We start from the raw sequence: 18,920 nt of genomic DNA on the forward strand, positions 1-18,920 counted from the left end.
GGAATTTTACCTTACTGTAACATCCTTAGTGTTTTTTTTTTTCTTTTCTTTTACGTGTTGAAGATTGGCAAGGGATCGTACTGTCTTAAAACAACAAAGAAGTAGAAAAATTACACACACACACACACACACACACACACACACACACACACACACACACACACACACACACACACACACACACACACACACACACACACACACACACACACACACACACACACACACACACACACACACACACACACACACACACACACACACACACACACACACACACACACACACACACACACACACACACACACACACACACACACACACCAGTCACACGAACTCCACAAATGTAAAATAAATTGGTCTCTTCCTTCTTTCCTATTTTTTTACGTTTTCATTTCTTGAAATTACTTGTGTCTTTCTTCTGAGTTTCGCTTAAGCCTCTTTTTCTTTGCTTTTCTACGATTGTGTTTTCTTTTGCTTTCTGTTTTGCTGTCATTTTATATTCACGTGTAGTGTTGCTCCCTATTTATTTATTTATTTTTTTCATGCGACTTTTCCTCGCCGTATATTTATTATTTGTCATTACTCTTGTTGATCTTTTATTTTCTCTTTTTAATCTCTCGTTTCCGTTTTTACTGTTTTTTTTAATTATATTTCACATTTATGAATTTCCCTTCTTCCGTTTCCATTATTCACTATGTTATTACGTATTTCTGTTGGCTTGCATATTGAAATTACCTTTTTCCTCATCATTTTCTTTTCATTGCTCATCTTTTTAATCGATTCTTCCCATTCACCTTTTTTTCAACTTTTTTTTTCAACTGTCTCCACGTCTTCCTCCAAAGAGGACAACATTTTCTGTTTCGTTACCAGCACTTTTGAAGGTAATTAATGTAAACACTCCACTACGTACAAGTAACAGGAAATCAGGGCCTGGTGTGGATTCTGAGGCAGCGGTGGTGATGGTGGTGGTAGTGATGGTGGTGGTGGTGGTGGTAGTAGTAGTGTTAAGTTCGTCCTAAGTCTTATCTTTCCACTCATTCCCTCCGTTTCTCGACATCATCCTCATCATTATCTTGACGGTCTCTCTCTCTCTCTCTCTCTCTCTCTCTCTCTCTCTCTCTCTCTCTCTCTCTCTCTCTCTCTCTCTCTCTCTCTCTGTTTTTTCAATAAGAATAAGAGTAAGCATAATGAGTATTAGTACTAAGTATTATTCCTAATATAATAATAGCGAGGATAATAATAATAATAATAATAATAATAATAATAATAATAATAATAATAATAATAATAATAATTAATAATAATAGTAATAATAACAAAAACAATGATACAACAACAACAACAACAACAAAAACAACAACTACTATAATGATAATAATAATAATAATAATAATAATAATAATAATAATAATAATTATTATTATTATTATTATTATTATTATTATTGTTATTATTATTATTATTATTATTATTATTATTATTATTATTATTATTATTATTATCTTAATAATAATGACAATAAGAATCGTAATAATCTTAATTCTGATTATTATTTCTTAGATGATAATGATGGCAACAATAATAATAATAATAATAATATTATTATTATTATTAATAGTAGTAATAGTATTAATAATTAATGAAATGGTCATGCAGGCTGCCATTTGCGTGGCTCGGAAACATTGCTTCCAGTGTGTCGGCTGATGACTTTGTTATCGTTGTGGTTGTTGGTGTTTTCATTACTGTTATATCTTGCTATACAAAAAAATAGGTAGTACTAGTAGTACTTGTTCTTGTTCTTTACTACTACTACTACTACTACATTAAAATAATACCTCCACCCCATGTTTATTGATGTGTCAATTAGGGGCTCCATTACTTGGAGGTCATTAGCCCCAGCTCTCGCTAATGACTGTGGCATCCAACCATATCTAATACTCTATAATATAAACATTAGTTGTTAACTATAAATTCACTCTACCTCTACTCTATCTACTCTTATGCCACTCTCCACCACTGTAGCCTCGCAGTCGAGGCCTCCTAAGTCTGCAGGTATGGGAGTGGAATGCCTTGTCCCCCTGAGACACAGGAGGGCAGATCTGAGGAGGGAGAATGAGAGACGGCACCTCATCCATGCGACGACATGGCTCCTTGGCTGGTGCTTCTTTTCTGCCATTAGGTCGGCTAGTCTTGAGTAGAAGTACTGAGCCTTGGAGCCCATCCCGCCAGATGTGGTGAAGACCAGAGGTGTGAAGCTGCCCTGGTCAACGTGTTGGATTCTCTCCCCATACGCTCGGATCTTCTCCTGCTCATTCTTGCGGTGGGCGGCCTCCAGGGAGAGTTCGTGGTGACAGGCGGCCATCGGGTCAAAGATCCGTATGTCCATGAATGCTTTCTGTCCTCTTGTCCAGAACCCTCGTGCACTGACGTCGACTCGAGCCTCATTGGTGGTGTTGGCTGTTCTGTAGCGCAGGTGCTCGCCGTCTAGCGGCAGGAGGGTCGGTTCAGTGGAGACATCGTGGCACACCTCCCTGAGCATGCTGGCGGTCAGATCTCTCACCTCATCGTGCCTGATACGATGAGGTGCCTGATACGTCATGGTGTGGTTGACGTCATTGGGGGAGCCACACACACAGGTACTGGGGAGTCCTTCCATCGGCCAGCCGTACCTCAGAGCAATGGCGTCGACAAATTCTTGTTTGTTGAGGCTGAAGCCCTTCGCTCTGATGGGCAGTGACGTTAGCCAGTTAGAGGCTCCCGTTTCCTGTGCAGTGAGGATTTTTCTCACTGTGGTTGCAGGTAGGATGTTTATCAGGTCTTCGAGACAGTTTCGTTGATGTTGTTGCCTATCTCTAGATATAATTCGTCCTTGCTCAGTGACTGCACTTTGGGCTATTTCACCATGTGCGTCCTGAGCAATGATCTTCTCTGTGAGGGACCTGGTGAGCTTGAGGGAGTTGAGGTTCTCCACAGTCGCCAACTTCTCAGGGGAGGTGATTCCCATCCCGCCCAGTCTTGGTGGAAGTTCGAGCAGCGCCCTTTCCCCATCTCCGATGGTGTGGTATCTCAGTAACGCTGGGAGGAAGGTGTTCCTTATCGAGACCTCCAGTGGTGCAAGGAGAGGGCTGATGCCTGGGATGGTGCGCATGGCGAATCTCCATCGATGCTGCAAGCCGTGGGTGTAGGCGGAGTAGGCTGCATGAGGCTCAGTCCTGGCCATGTCAGACAGGACTTCCACCTCATGTATCCACTCCTTCACCTTTTCTCCTATGTACTCCTTCTTGAACTCCTCTGTTCCGATGACAGCACCCAGATGCCGTTGTCCATCCTTTGTTATTATAACTCCACTGCCACTGAAGCTATCCACTGCACTGTCATAGTGTTCAGGCTTTACAATAAGGACGGACTTAGCGGCATTGGGTGTGTACCCTATGATGGGACCATTGTCGTTCACTAAGCCCCACCATTTTTTTCAAGTCTGTTATTTTGCCGGCCCCTGACAGGTCATCCGCGTATGCCACTTGCTTCACACTCGTCTTCTCATATGAGATAACTTGTTGCAGCACTGAAAGTCCGAGGGCGTACATCGCCATGGCCACTGGGTCACCTTGTGTTGTCCCTTCCATGGACTTTAACACCTTAACACTATTACCACTATTACTACATATGTACAAATCCGAGGGGTCACTATATGTGTTTTCTACATATTGTGCCAGAGAGGGACATTTTACTCGAATGTTGTGAAGCATTGTTTTTCTGTTAATAGTGTTGAAAGCGTTTTTGGCGTCCACTAATAACACCGCTTCACAATTGTCTTCACTGAACATTTCCCTCATAGCGTGGATGGCGGCTTCCCCTCCTGCCTGCTGTCCTGCACATACTTGCAGGTTCCCCGCTGCCCTCCTTACGTCGTCCTTGACCACCGTCATGACGCATTTACCCACGATGCGTCTTATCACCTCGCCGATGCCAATTGGTCTGCATCCCGGGTTTTTGTCCAGCGGGATTAATCGGCATGCGGTGAGAGCCTCGACGTGGTGACAATTTGTGGTGGCAAGCTTCCTCGCCAGTGCTGCCAGGGCGCCGCATAGGTCGTTAGCGGCGCTGCCACAGAGTGCGCCGCTCAACAGGCGACGCCACCCTCTAGCGTCTAGTCCTGAGGGACCAGCACTGCCGTGTGTCTGGAGAGACTTCTTCCAGATCATCTCTCCAGTTATCACCTCGTAGATGACATCATTTGGCTTGCGGAAAGGCCCCTGCATCCTGAGGCCCTCCTCGTCACTGGGGGGAGGATGTTTTTCCTTCAGCAGGTGGATGGTTTCCCTGGTGAGGGGCAACACTCCACCTGACTGCTGTTCATTAAGTGCCCGCAGAGCCCTGGACACCTGTCCTTGCCGCATATTGCCAGCGAAATTACGGGCTTTGTCTTCCTGCCTTTGTTGGTTTCCTGATGGTCTTGGCAGCCTCTTCTGGATGGCTCGGGCTTCCTCCAGGAGCTCATCCAGTTGGTTGTTCTGCCATAGACCCACTCTTCTTGCGACGGCTTTCACGTTTTCCGCCACCTTCGCATTTCTATGTGTCTTTTGAAAGAAGAGTTTTGGCAGTGTGAAGAATAATTTCATCGCATACGGTGCGAGGGGTGACTCTTGTAAGTAATTCTTGAGGAGGATGACCATCTCTTGTACAATTTTGTTGGTGGCTGCACACTTTGGTGGATCGAACAGATGACATGTCGACCACCCAACTAATTCTGTGTAAGTGTTGTTCACCCACATGGTTGTTTCTTCTTCTGTTAGTCCTTTCCAGACTAAGTTTCTCCTCCCGTTTGTATGTCTCGCGGCGTACATGTTGTGTTGCGGTAGCGATGGGGCGTGTTGTGACTACTACTACTACTACTACTACTACTATTACTATTTAAAATAATACCTCCACCCCATGTTTATTGATGTGTCAATTAGGGGCTCCATTACTTGGAGGTCATTAGCCCCAGCTCTCGATAATGACTGTGGCATCCAACCATATCTAATACTCTATAATATACTACTATTACTACTACTACTACTACTACTCCTATTACTACTACTGCTATTTTACTACTACTACTACTACTACTACTACTACTACTACTACTACTACTACTACTACTACTACTACTACTACTGCTACTACTACTTCTACTACTACTGCTACTACTACTACTACTACTACTATTACTACTACTACTACTACTACTACTACTACTACTAGTACTACTACTACTACTACTACTACTACTACTAATTCTGTTGCTTCTGGTTTAGCTACTGTTCAAGATACTAATTTATACACCAAGATAACCAGCTGTGCTTATGATTCGCGTGAATAACTATCACCATAGATAATGGTGATAGCTATGACATCTTATATCCGGACTTTACTAAAGGTTAGGACACACGGGATAGATGGGAAGGTGTTGGGCTGGATAGGGTCATGGCTTAGTGACAGGCGACAAAGAGTTGTAATAAACGGCTCGAAATCTGAGTGGACTCATGTAATTAGTGGGGTGCCCCAGGTATCAGTATTAGGGCCATTGTTATTTCTAATATATATCAATGACTTGGATAGTGGAATTAGTAGTGATGTTAGTATATTTGCGGATGACACAAAGATAGGTAGATTAATTATGTCAAAATCGGATGCCATCTCCTTACAGGCAGATTTAGATAGAATGAATGAATGGACGAACGGATGGCAATTGCAATTTAATATCAATAAATGCAAAGTAATTAGCGTAGGTAGAGGAAACCCACACAGTAGGTACACATTAAACAACCAAACTCTGGTAGGTACAGGGTACAAGAAAGATTTAGGAGTTATGGTTAGATCTTAACTCCGTCTAGGGAAACAATGCATAGAAGCCAGAGACAGGGTAAATAGGGTACTAGATTTAATTTTTAGGAGTGTTAAAAGCAGATGTCCGGAAGTAATATTAAAGTTATACTTGGCGCTGGTCAGACCTCATCTAGACTACGTTGTGCAGTTCTGGTCCCCACATTACAGGAAAGATATATGTCTATTAGAATCAGTACAGAGGAGAACGACTAAAAGCATACATGGGATGAGGAGTATTCCTTATGAGGCGAGATTGAAGTTGTTAAATTTACATTCTTTAGAAAGACATAGGTTAAGAGGGGACCTGATAGAAGTCTTTAAGTGGCATAAAGGTTATAACAAGGGGGATGTAGGCAAAGTTCTTAGGATCAGCAACCTGGGTAGAACAAGAAATAATGGGTTCAAGCTTGAAAAATTTAGATTTAGGAAGGAGATAAGAAAAAATTGGTTCTCAAATAAAGTGGTAGATGAGTGGAACGGACTCAGTAGTCACGTTGTTAGTGCTAGGACACTAGAGAGCCTTAAGAGAAGATTAGACAGTTTTATGGATGGTGATAATAGATGGAAATAGGTAGGTATATTTCATACAGGGACTGCCACGTGTAATCCTGGTTGCTTCTTGCAGCTTCCCTTATTTCTTATGTTATGTTCTTAAGTGAAAAAAAAACACATTATATATATATATATATATATATATATATATATATATATATATATATATATATATATATATATATATATATATATATATATATATATATATATATATATATATATATATATATATATATATATATACGGTGAGTAAATATTTGGATTGAATTGCCCTGGAACGTAGTCAGCTCGAATACAATAGAAACGTTTATAATTCGCCTTGATCTTTTTTTTTTTTTCTACGATTGCTTTTCGTTTTGATTTCTGTTTTCTTGTCTTGATATTCTCGTGTAGTGTAGCTTCCTGTTTGTTTGTTTTTTTTTCATACCACTTTTCCTTGCCTTACTTATATTAATTATTTGTCATTACTCTTGTTGATCTTTTATTTTCTCTTTAATTTCCCGTTTCCCTTTTCATTGTTTTTCCTTAATCATATTCCACATTTATGAATTTCCCTTCTTCCGTTTCCACTATTCACTATGTTATTATGTATTTCTGTTGGCTTGCATATTGAAATTACCTTTTCCTTATCATTTGCTTTTCATTTCTCATCCTTTTTATTCGATTCTTCCCATTCAACTTTTTTTTCAACTTTTTTTTTTACACTGACTCCACGTGTTCTTCCAAAGAGGACAACATTTTCTGTTTCGTTACCAGCACTTTTGATAGTAATTAATGTAAACACTCCACTACCTACAAGTACCATGAAATTAGGGCCTGGTGTGGATTTTGACGGAGCGGTAATGAAGGTGGTGGTGGTGGTGGTGGTACTGTTAAGTTTGATTTAAGTCTTATTGTTCCGCTCATTCCCTCGGCTGATGCCTTTGTTATCGTTTTGGTTGTTGGTGACGCTGTTGTTTTCATTACTATTATATTTTGCTACACAAAAAAAAAAAAAAAAAATTGGAATTATTATTATTATTATTATTATTATTATTATTATTATTATTATTATTATTAGTAGTAGTAGTAGTAGTAGTAGTAGTAGTAGTAGTAGTAGTAGTACTAGTTGTAGTTGTAGTACTATTAGTAGTAGTAGTACTAGTAGTAGTAGTAGTAGGTGAACTATCAGTAGTATTTGTTCTTGTTCATCTTGTTCTTGTTCTTTTTTAGTACTACTACTACTACTACTACTACTACTACTACTACTACTACTACTTCTACTACTACTACTACTACTACTACTACTTTTGCTGTAGCTATTGAAGTTGAACATATCAATTTATAGACCAAGATATCCATTGTTGCTAATGATTCGAATATATATATATATATATATATATATATATATATATATATATATATATATATATATATATATATATATATATATATATATATATATATATATATATATATATATATATATATATATATATATATATTTATTTATTTATTTATTTATTTATTTATATATGGTAAATATTTGGAAAGAATTGCCCTCCAACGTACTCAGGTCGAATACAATAGAAACATTTAAAAATCGCCTTGGTAAATATCTAATGTCAAATCCCCGGTTGTCACTGTTCAACTCCTTATAAAAATCTTACCGCGGATATTTAGTCTTTCGGTGTGATTACATCTGTCATCTGATGAGGGTATATGTGACTGAGGAAGAAAAACAACTAATTCACAAAAAAAGAAAATGAATCACATTAAAGAGACCTTGGTGATGGCTAGGTTCCTCGGCGACTTGCTGCTGACCCCGTCACAATAATGGTATAAAGAATGGAGTCCTTGCTGGGGCAACTAACCCATCCCTATAGTCACCTAGTAAACATGTATCCCACTCAGTCATATTTAAGGAGGAGGAAACGTCTCATCTGATATCAATAATAAAAACAGGACCGTATGTAGACTAGATGTGATAGAAGTAGAAATCATCTCTTAATTACTTTCCTCTCAAATTACGTTTTTTTTTTTTTTTTTTATGGAAATGTTATTTCCCTTTTCCTGCCAGCTTCTGCAGGATCGATGGGAGCGTGGATGGAGAGGAGACGTCTGTGCTATCTTGTCTTTCATCTTTTTATATCCTGCATGAGTCTGCTCCCGGGAATTAGGTATTGTGAGGTCTAAAGCACTATTCAGGGGGTGCTGTGAACTTATCATTAAACCCAGCTGTGACCTCACTGAACGTTTCCCTTTGTGTCTCACAACACAAGGGGGTAGTCACAGCCTGCCCTCTAAAGACAACTCTCTTCCTCCACACAAAACTACAAGCACCTAATAACACACACACCCTTCACTCAAAAAATTTTAAAATCATGGCGACTCCTACACGAGCCTCGGAGTCCCCATCTGGGGAGGGGACCATAAATGTCCCCAGGTCGGACTGGCTTTCCGTCGACGACCCTAAGTGTCTTGACACCCCCCTCAACTTTTTCTTCATTAACTTCTGCAACATTCGCAGTCTAAGATCTAATTTTCAATCTGCAGAACACCACCTCTCCTCTTCTAAACCTCATCTTCTTTTCCTCACTGAAACTCAGGTGTCTGAGGCAACTGACAGTAGCCCCTTTTCTGTTCCCTCCTACTTTCTCTATCCTCATTTTCGATCCAAAGCTGGATGCTGCGTTTATGTGCGCAATGATTTAACCTGCTCTCGTGCCCACGCTCTTGAATCTTCCGAGTTTTCCACCATCTGGCTACGACTACAGAGTCATTCTCATACTAAATTTATCTGTGCTGTATACCTCTCTCCTAACTCCTCTGACTATAAGAAATTCTTTGACTAATTAACTTCCAAAGTGGAGCACATTCTGACCCTCTTCCCTTTTGCAGAGATCTCCATTCTTGGAGACTTCAATGTTCACCACCAGCTTTGGCTTTCCTCTCCCTTCACTGACCATCCTGGTGAACTAGCCTACAACTTTGCTATCCTCCATGAACTAGAGCAATTGGTGCAACACCCTACTCGTATTCCTGACCGTCTTGGAGATACGCCCAACATTCTTGACCTTTTCCTGACCTCTAATCCTTCTGCTTATGCCGTCACCCTTTCTTCTCCGTTGGGCTCCTCCGATCACAATCTCATATCTTTATCTTGTCCTATCACTCCAATCCCTCCTCAGGATCCCCCTAAGCGAAGGTGCCTCTGGCGTTTTGCCTCTGCTAGTTGGGGGGACCTGAGGAGGTATTTTGCTGATTTTCCTTGGAATGACTACTGCTTCCGTGTCAGGGAGCCGTCTTTGTGTCCTGAGCGCATAACAGAGGTGATAGTGTCTGGCATGGAGGCGTACATTCCTCACTCTTTTTCTCGTCCTAAACCTTCTAAACCTTGGTTTAACACAGCCTGTTCTCGTGCTATACATGATAGAGAGGTGGCCCACAAAAGGTACTTAAGCCTTCCTTCACCAGAATCTCACGCACTTTATATTTCTGCCCGGAACCATGCCAAGTCTGTTCTCCAACTAGCCAAAAACTCCTTCATTAACAGAAAATGTCAAAACCTTTCAAGATCTAACTCCCCTCGCGATTTCTGGCATCTAGCCAAAAATATCTCCAATAACTTTACTTCTTCTTCTTTCCCTCCTCTACTTCAACCAGATGGCACCACTGCTATCACAATTATTTCTAAAGCTGAACTCTTTGCTCAAACCTTTGCTAAAAGCTCTACCTTGGACGATTCTGGGCTTGTTCCTCCCTCTCCTCCACCCTCTGACTACTTCATGCCACGTATTAAAATTCTTCGTAATGATGTTTTCCATGCCCTCGCTGGCATAAACCCTCGGAAGGCTTATGGACCTGATGGGGTCCCTCCTATTGTTCTCCGAAACTGTGCCTCCATGCTTGCACCTTGCCTAGTCAAACTCTTTCAGCTCTGTCTGTCAACATCTACCTTTCCTTCTTGCTGGAAGTTTGCCTACATTCAACCTGTTCCTAAAAAGGGTGACCGCTCTAATCCCTCAAACTACCGTCCTATTGCTTTAATTTCCTGCTTATCTAAAGTTTTTGAATCTATCCTCAACATGAAGATTCTTAAACATCTATCACTTCACAAACTTCTATCTGATCGCCAGTATGGGTTCCGTCAAGGCCGCTCTACTGGTGATCTTCTGGCTTTCCTTACTGAGTCTTGGTCATCCTCTTTTAGAGACTTTGGTGAAACTTTTGCTGTTGCCTTGGACATATCAAAAGCCTTTGATAGAGTCTGGCACAAGGCTTTGATTTCCAAACTACCCTCCTACGGTTTCTATCCTTCTCTCTGTAACTTCATCTCAAGTTTTTTTTCTGACCGTTCTATTGCTGCTGTGGTAGACGGTCACTGTTCTTCTCTTAAATCTATTAACAGTGGTGTTCCTCAGGGTTCTGTCCTGTCACCCACTCTCTTCTTATTATTCATTAATGATCTAAACCAAACTTCTTGTCCTATCCACTCTTATGCTGATGATACCACCCTGCACTTTTCCACATCTTTTCATAGACGTCCAACCCTTCAGGAGGTAAACATATCACGCAGGGAAGCCACAGAACGCCTGACTTCTGATCTTTCTAAAATTTCTGATTGGGGCAGAGCAAACTTGGTATTGTTCAATGCCTCAAAAACTCAATTCCTCCATCTATCAACTCGACACAATCTTCCAGACAACTATCCCCTCTTCTTCAATGACACTCAACTGTCCCCCTCTTCTACACTGAACATCCTCAGTCTGTCCTTTACTTATAATCTGAACTGGAAACTTCACATCTCATCTCTAGCTAAAACAGCTTCTATGAAGTTAGGTGTTCTGAGACGTCTCCGCCAGTTTCTCTCACCCCCCCAGCTGCTAACTCTGTACAAGGGCCTTATCCGTCCATGTATGGAGTATGCTTCACATGTCTGGGGGGGTTCCACTCATACTGCTCTTCTAGACAGGGTGGAATCAAAAGCTTTTCGTCTCATCAACTCCTCTCCTCTAACTGACTGTCTTCAGCCCCTCTCTCACCGCCGCAATGTTGCATATCTAGCTGTCTTCTACCGCTATTTTCATGCCAACTGCTCTTCTGATCTTGCTAACTGCATGCCTCCCCTCCTTCCGCGGCCTCGCTGCACAAGACTTTCTTCTTTCTCTCACCCCTATTCTGTCCACCTCTCTAATGCAAGAGTTAACCAGTATTCTCAATCATTCATCCCTTTCTCTGGTAAACTCTGGAACTCCTTGCCTGCTTCTGTATTTCCACCTTCCTATGACTTGAATTCCTTCAAGAGGGAGGTTTCAAGACACTTATCCACCAATTTTTGACCACTGCTTTGAATCTTTTAAGGGACTGGCATTTCAGTGGGCATTTTTTTTATTAGATTTTTGTTGCCCTTGGCCAGTATCCTTCCTACATGAAAAAAAAAAAAAAAAATTGTAGTTCTACGGTGATAAATGATATCTCAGTGTGACCTTTGCAATATCTTCATATATTTATGAAAGCTTTTGTTACTGTGGAGTTTGGTTGAAATATTATTATTGTTTTTTTTTTCTTTTTTTTTTTAGATTTTTTTCGTTGTATTTGTCCAGCACATTTTTGTTTATGCACTAAAAAAGAAAGTGATAATTTAAATCCCGAACTTTAATTTCATATCCATAAAGAACTTTAAATTAGAGATTGAAACGAAGAAGGACTCCTTAACGTGTGGGAAGTGCCTGCCAACCTGCTATGGAGGGTGTGCTGCGTAAATCATGATTGTATAGGAGCGTGATGTAACCTGTTCACACTGATACCACTTACAGACAAGCCTTCAAGTACCTTGGTATTTCGTAGTAGTGGGTTAAATAATGTTTTGGCATATTTAGATAATCATCAGAGAGAGAGAGAGAGAGAGAGAGAGAGAGAGAGAGAGAGAGAGAGAGAGAGAGAGAGAGAGAGAGAGAGAGAGAGAGAGAGAGAGACCGGACAGGTAGGCAGGAAGGCAGACGGTCAAACAAACAGGCAGGGAGGCAAGCAAGCAAGCAAGCAAGCAAGGAGGCACACAGACTAACGGGCTGAGAAAGAGGTGGATGGACATACAAAAAAGAAAGAAAGAAAGCAGGCAGACAGACAGGGTGACAGGGAAATAGTCAGCCTAACTTGAAGAGGATAGGTAGGCAAAGAAGCAGGCAGACAGGCAGGCAGGCAAAAATAGAAGGCAAGCAAGCAGAGAAACAGACAAATAGACAGAGGGACAGATGGATGTGCGGGCAGACACAGACATGGACAAAGTAGTTTTAAATAGCGGCAGAAACTGGTATATTTCATTCTAAAGAATATATTTGCACAATTTTTTTTTTTTTTTGTAAAGCACTTTAATAAATAGTTTACCGTGTCCTGCAGCGACTACTTAACCAAAAGTCCAACTGAATTAGTCATTGGGATATTAATACAGCATAATGTTTGCATAATATAAACGTATGCCTCTTCCGTTAGTCGTATATTCTTTCGTGATAACAGTTACTGTAAGCAAAGAAAATGCATACATAGTGACCTTACTATATTTTTTTCTCTCATAGCCTCGTATTTACGGTATGCCATTTTTCAAGCACAATACGTAGTTGTAATTGATTTCCTAAAACTACTAAATATACCTGAAGACAGACCTACTGACCCATACTCGTAAATATTGTTCCACTCGTAATGTTACACCAGACACACACACGCACACAAACACACACACACACACACACACACACACACACACACACACACACACACACACACACACACACACACACACACCATTAATACAAATAGATGCAATGCAATAAAGCAGCAGAGATTGGGATGCTCATTCTTACAGAACATTATAGTGAACATGTGAGGCAGAGATAAAAAGACAAACGCAGACAGACAGATTGATTTAAAATAGTAACATGTACTTGTTATAAGCAATTCTAAGTGACCATTAATTTCCCGTTCATTCCCATTCATTGAAGCATTTCAGCGTTGAGACGCAAAGGTAGTGTAAGTGTTGAGGTAGCGGTGGTAGTGGCCCCTTCACCTCGCAGCGAGGCAGGAAGGGGAGGCGAGGGACACCAGCAGTGACTGGCCTGAAGGCGCCTTGCGTCCCGCCTCCTCTCTTGCGACCCTTGATTGCCATCATCCATCAATCGCAGTATGACTTGTGCTCCTCCTCTTCAGCCTCACTTAACTACCACCACGCTTCCCGGAGAAACCGTAACCCTATGCCATCAGAGCCGACAGAGCTGGTTGCATTAAGATCTTTAACTGTTAATATAACGGTGTTAGTATCTACGGGTTCAGGCCTAAAAGCAGAGATAATATTGATATTAGACTGAGGGAGATGGACGACAGATTTACCTTCTGTGAGCGTTTAAAAGTGAATTCTCTAACACTAGGAAAGAAATTATTGAACTCTTCGGCTGTATCACTTAGATTATAAAAAAAATATAGGCAATGTGCTTATTTTTCTGACTAGGGATAATTTCATTAATGACGTTCCATGTGGCCGAAGTGTTCCCTTTACTGCCTTTGAGATGGACTTGGTAATTATGCGCCCTAGTTTTATTATTATTATTTGTTTATTTTTTTGCAATTTTCTTGGCAATTTTGTGTCAACTTGTTTTTAATTATCTTACTGATTTTATTACCCGTTGTCATCATATCATCATTAAAATCATCTAGGATAAGGATCCTTTTATCACGCAGACATACCATCCTAAAAACATCTTGAATGTAGTCAAATGATGTGGCTAAAGCCTTAGGGTGTCGATATACACAACCAATGATGATGGCCGGCAACTTCCTGCACTGTATCTTTACCCATACATCCTCCACGTCTGTCGGTCTTGGCACATCTAGGTTAATGACAGAGGGATTGAGGGTACTATGGACATACATGCATATCCCGGCTCCTCGACCATTGTCACATCTAAAAATCAATCACAATTAGGAATTTCTACGTAACCATCTGGGGTGTTTGCTTGAAGTCATATTTCACTCATACATAAAACATCGATATTTCTATCTATTATCAATAACTTTACCTCGTCCAAACACGATAACAGTGATTGTGCATTAATGTGTTTGACAGTTAGCGAATCCTTTTTTAACTCCTTTATTTCAACAACGGCAGATGATTCCTCGCCATCATCCTATGCCATATACTGTTGACGTAAGCGGCTCTTATGACGTAAACGTTGACAGCTGCCACATAAGAGTTTGTGGTCAAATCTATAATTTCTTTGAACATGATTGAATTCGCCGCAATTGTAACACCCTGTTTTTTGTTTTTTTCTCTCACTAGCGTCTTTATTTTTTTCCCTTCTGTAACCATGCGAGTTATCACTGTACGTTTCCTGCGTTTCAAACACCGGTGTTTCTGCACTAGGTGGCTTCTGTTCCATCTGCCCACTCCTGAGGTGTAGGCGTGGGCTTGATTATAAGCTGTATAGTGTCTGCCATCCAGCATTCTCCTCAGGGTTGTATCGTGCAGACCGGGGTTGAATGCATCCTCCTCTTTGTTCCAGCCTGCCTCATGTTTTCTTGTCATTGCCCTGGCAGGTGTGTGATGAGAAGGACCGCGTGGTTTAGGAGCAGTGGGGGGCTGATGGGAAGCTTTATGGGTGGGAGACTTTCGGGTGTAAGACTTGCCTTGTTGGGTTGTTCTGCTATGAGCGCAGAGGGAAACAATTCCCGCGTAGGTTGGCGGGCCGCGGGAGACAGCACTCAGTTTGATTTTTTTCTATATGTATGTATAGTGTCGAAATAGCAAAGGCATCGTAGAAAACACTAATATCTGGAGCTTCATCACTGTGTTTCAGGGAAAATATGAGTAAATCGTGTGAGTCTTGCCGTGGTAGGAAAGACTGCTTCCTGCGGGACATTATCAAAAGAGCGTCTGGCACTGGTTTGGCAGCGGGACTAATAAAATAGGATGCCTTTGGTAATGCATATATAGGAATATTATTGCCTGCGAAACACTACGTTGGCTTTGCAATGAGGCTTTTGTATTCAGATGACCGCGGGACCTGAAATATGTAGACACAACTATACTAGGCAGGTCCTGTGAAAGGTATCACACTAAATGTATTGCTTTATCCAGACGAGTTAGCAGCACAAGCGTGAAGTAGGGTGGATCTTACAGGTGTTTGCTTTTGTTGAGATCCTTACCAAGAAGCAGTGACATCCAGAACCAACAGCAACTACGATATCTGTGTGGTCTGTGGAGCCTTTGTTGTTGTTGTTGTTTTGTTGTGTAAGACGACGTTATAGGGAACATCCTGTGTCCTCGTAGTAACCACATGAAAAGGCAGGTATCTAACTAGGAGTGGTCAGAGAATTGTTGTTGTTGTTGTTGCTGTTGTTGTTGTTGTTGTTGTTTTTATCAGAATCACCAATGGAGGAAGGTGGATGTGTTGTATTACTGAGCAACAATAAAGAAAGAAGAATAGATGAGTCAGGCCACCTTGGCGGAGATACTCAAAAGTGATTTTCATGTTTTGTGCCGTGAATACTTATTATGGCTAGACTGAAGTGGTACTTATTATTTTCTAAGTATATCCTTGCTGTTGTTTTTAGGTTTGTACCGCTGAATGTTGGGAAGCTTTTCACTTTTTATTATTTTATTTTCTTATTTGATCTTGTTATATATGTAATTGTGCTTGTTCGTTTTATTTTGTTGCAGCTGTTGTGCATATTTAACATACTTAGCGTTTCAAGTGTGTTCTGTTTTCAGTGTTGTTTTTCATGTATCCATGTGTTCTTGCTTGGAGGAATTTGACATGTTTTATTTATGACATTTCGTGTTTTTCTTCAGTATTTATTCTTTTGTTTTTTGTTCATGCGTATGTTGTAACTCATGCAGCAAAGGATTTGTGGTGGTTCTGTTTATGATGCTTCATTTTTAGCTCTTTTTAGAATAGTCAAGCTGCATCACTTTCTTATGTGGATGTTTTGATATTTTCAGGGAAGGATGGCAGGTGGTGCCGCGGTGAACACTTCCAACACGTGCTGGAGGAAAGTGCGTACCTACTTCATTACATCATGTGCACTCTGTTTTGGAACTCGATGTTAAACTTTTTTTTTTTCCATGTCAACCGAAACCTGTCTGTTGCCAGCCTTTCTCCTGTCTGCTTCTCACGAATCTATTAAGGAAAGAAAGGATATGCTTCCATGGTATCGTGTCAGTAGTATTATCCATTGAAGGATTAGTTGAAACCTTTTTCTAAAGCTTTTTTTTTTGTCTCTCATTTTTGTGCCCTCATCTCCAGCCGGACATCTAGAGCTTCATTACATTATGTTTCAGGGAAAATATGAGTAAATCGTGTGAGTCTTACCGTGGTAGGAAAGACGACCTCCTGCGGGACCTTATCAAAAGAGCGTCTGACACTGGTTTGGTAAACGACAAGATTAAAAAAAATAGGATGCGTTTGGTAATGCGTATATAGGAATGTTATTGCCAGCGAAACACTACCTTGGCTTTGCAGTGAGGCTTTTGTATTTAGATGACAGCGGGAGCTGAAATATGTAGACAAAACTATACTAGGCAGGTCCCAGTGAAATGTATCATACTAAATATATTGCTTCATCCAGACGAGTTATCAGCACAAGCATGAAGTAGGGTGGATCTCACAGGTGTTTGCATTTGTTGAAATCCTTACCAAGAAGCGGTGACATCCAGAACCAACAGCAACTACGATATCTGTGTGGTCTGTGGAGCCTTTGTTGTTGTTGTTGTTTTGTTGTGTAAGAGGTTATAGGGAACATCCTGTGTCCTCGCAGTAACCACACGAAAAGGCAGGTATATAACTAGGAGTGGTCAGAGAGTTGTTGTTGTTGTTATCAGAAACACAAACGGAGGAAGGTGGATGTGTTGTATTGCTGAGCAACAATAAAGAAAGAAGAATAGATGAGTCAGGCCACCTTGGTGGAGATACTCAAAAGGGACTTTCATGTTTTGTGCCGTGAATACTTTTTATGGCTAGACTGAAGTGGTACTTATTATTTTCTAAGCATATCCTTGCTGTTGTTTTTTTTAGGTTTTATTTTGTTGCAGCTGTTGTGCATATTTAACATTCTTAGAGTTTCAAGTGTGTTCTGTTTTCAGTGTTGTTTTTCATGTATCCATGTGTTCTTGGTTGGATGAATTTGACACGTTTTATTTATGACATTTCGTGTTTTTCTTCAGTATTTATTCTTTCGTTTTTTGTTCATGTGTATGTTGTAACTCATGCAGTAAATGATTTGTGGTAGTTCTGTTTATGATGCTTCATTTTTAGCTCTTTTTAGAATAGTCAAGCTGCATCACTTTCTTATGTGGATGTTTTGATATTTTCAGGGAAGGATGGCAGGTGGTGCCGCGGTGAACACTGCCAACACGTGCAGGAGGAAAGTGAGTACCTGCTTCATTACATCATGTGCACTCTGTTTTGGAACTCGATGTTAAACTTTTTTTTTTTTTTTCATGTCAACCGAAATCTGTCTGTTGCCAGCCTTTCTCCTTTCTGCTTCCCACGAATCTATGAAGGAAAGAAAGGATGTGCTTCCATGGTATCGTGTCAGTAGTATTATCCATTGAAGGATTAGTTCAAACCTTTTTTCCAGAGCTTTGTTTTTTTCTCCCATTTTTCTGCCTTCCCAGGGTATATATATGAAAGAAGAATGTAAATTTAGTCTATTATGTTAATTGTAACATGTATTCCAGTCTTCGTGTGCTTATTTTAGTGTATGCATAGAGAAAAGAAGGATACGAAATCATATATTTTCTATAATGGTGTCATGTTTATGGTACAAATATTTGCTTGGAGATTCAGTTGAAACTTAATATTTAGCTATCATTTTGGAGTTTAATTTTTTTTTTTCGTGTTTATCTTTTGTATGTACGAATATACGAGTGAAAAAATGGAAAGATGCAATTACAAAAAACTTTCCAGCATAACAGGAATATTCACCTGAGACTTTATTAGGTAACAAATATCAGATATTCTAATTTATTCGTTTATTTATCGTTTACTGTGTTTTATCGTTATGTAGATTAATAATATTTTGCATGTTATGATAAAGTGTCCTTGGAAAATATTACTGTAACACATTTCATTTAGTGTGGATTTGATTTCCACATAAAAAAAAAGATAAATAAATAAATGAATAAAAATAAAATGAAATAAAATAATCTTTCATTCTATGGAGAAAACATATTTACATTTTCTTTTTTCAATTGGTATTGATATTATTTTTAACTCTGATATCCCGGGAAGCGTTACTACCATGAATATTTGCGACCTAACCTAAGGTAAATTTTTAGCGTCATAACCTTTGTTGCAGCTTTATTCAAGTAAAATCAAAGAGAGGAAAGCTTGTATTGTTCTGTGAAGTGTTCTTATTTGCCTGTGTGTGTTGATTGTCACCTTGAAAAGTCAAGGTGACGTGGGCCTTGATGACTAGAGCCGGCCCACACTATTTGTCTCCCTTTTTTTAGAGGCTCGTCG

General features: G+C 40.2%; 1 protein-coding gene across 38 annotated transcripts in view; it reads left to right on the forward strand.

Annotated features, from left to right (window-relative positions):
- The window catches only part of LOC135111973 (circumsporozoite protein-like), a 184,500-nt gene that overhangs the window by 124,576 nt on the left and 41,004 nt on the right, over positions 1 to 18,920 (forward strand). For 13 of the 38 annotated variants that reach the window (XM_064025677.1, XM_064025692.1, XM_064025666.1 and 10 more), the window contains one exon: positions 17,771 to 17,824. The exons of 19 other annotated variants lie outside the window; for them this stretch is intronic. In XM_064025677.1, the coding sequence (XP_063881747.1) occupies positions 17,771 to 17,824 (54 nt within the window). Of the gene's footprint in view, positions 1 to 16,399; positions 16,454 to 17,770; positions 17,825 to 18,920 lie in introns of all 38 variants that reach the window. 6 more of the 38 variants (XM_064025667.1, XM_064025663.1, XM_064025676.1 and 3 more) reach the window with 1 other exon arrangement.

This window comes from Scylla paramamosain, chromosome 23 (genome assembly GCF_035594125.1).
Source record: "Scylla paramamosain isolate STU-SP2022 chromosome 23, ASM3559412v1, whole genome shotgun sequence".
Lineage (NCBI taxonomy): Eukaryota > Metazoa > Arthropoda > Malacostraca > Decapoda > Portunidae > Scylla > Scylla paramamosain.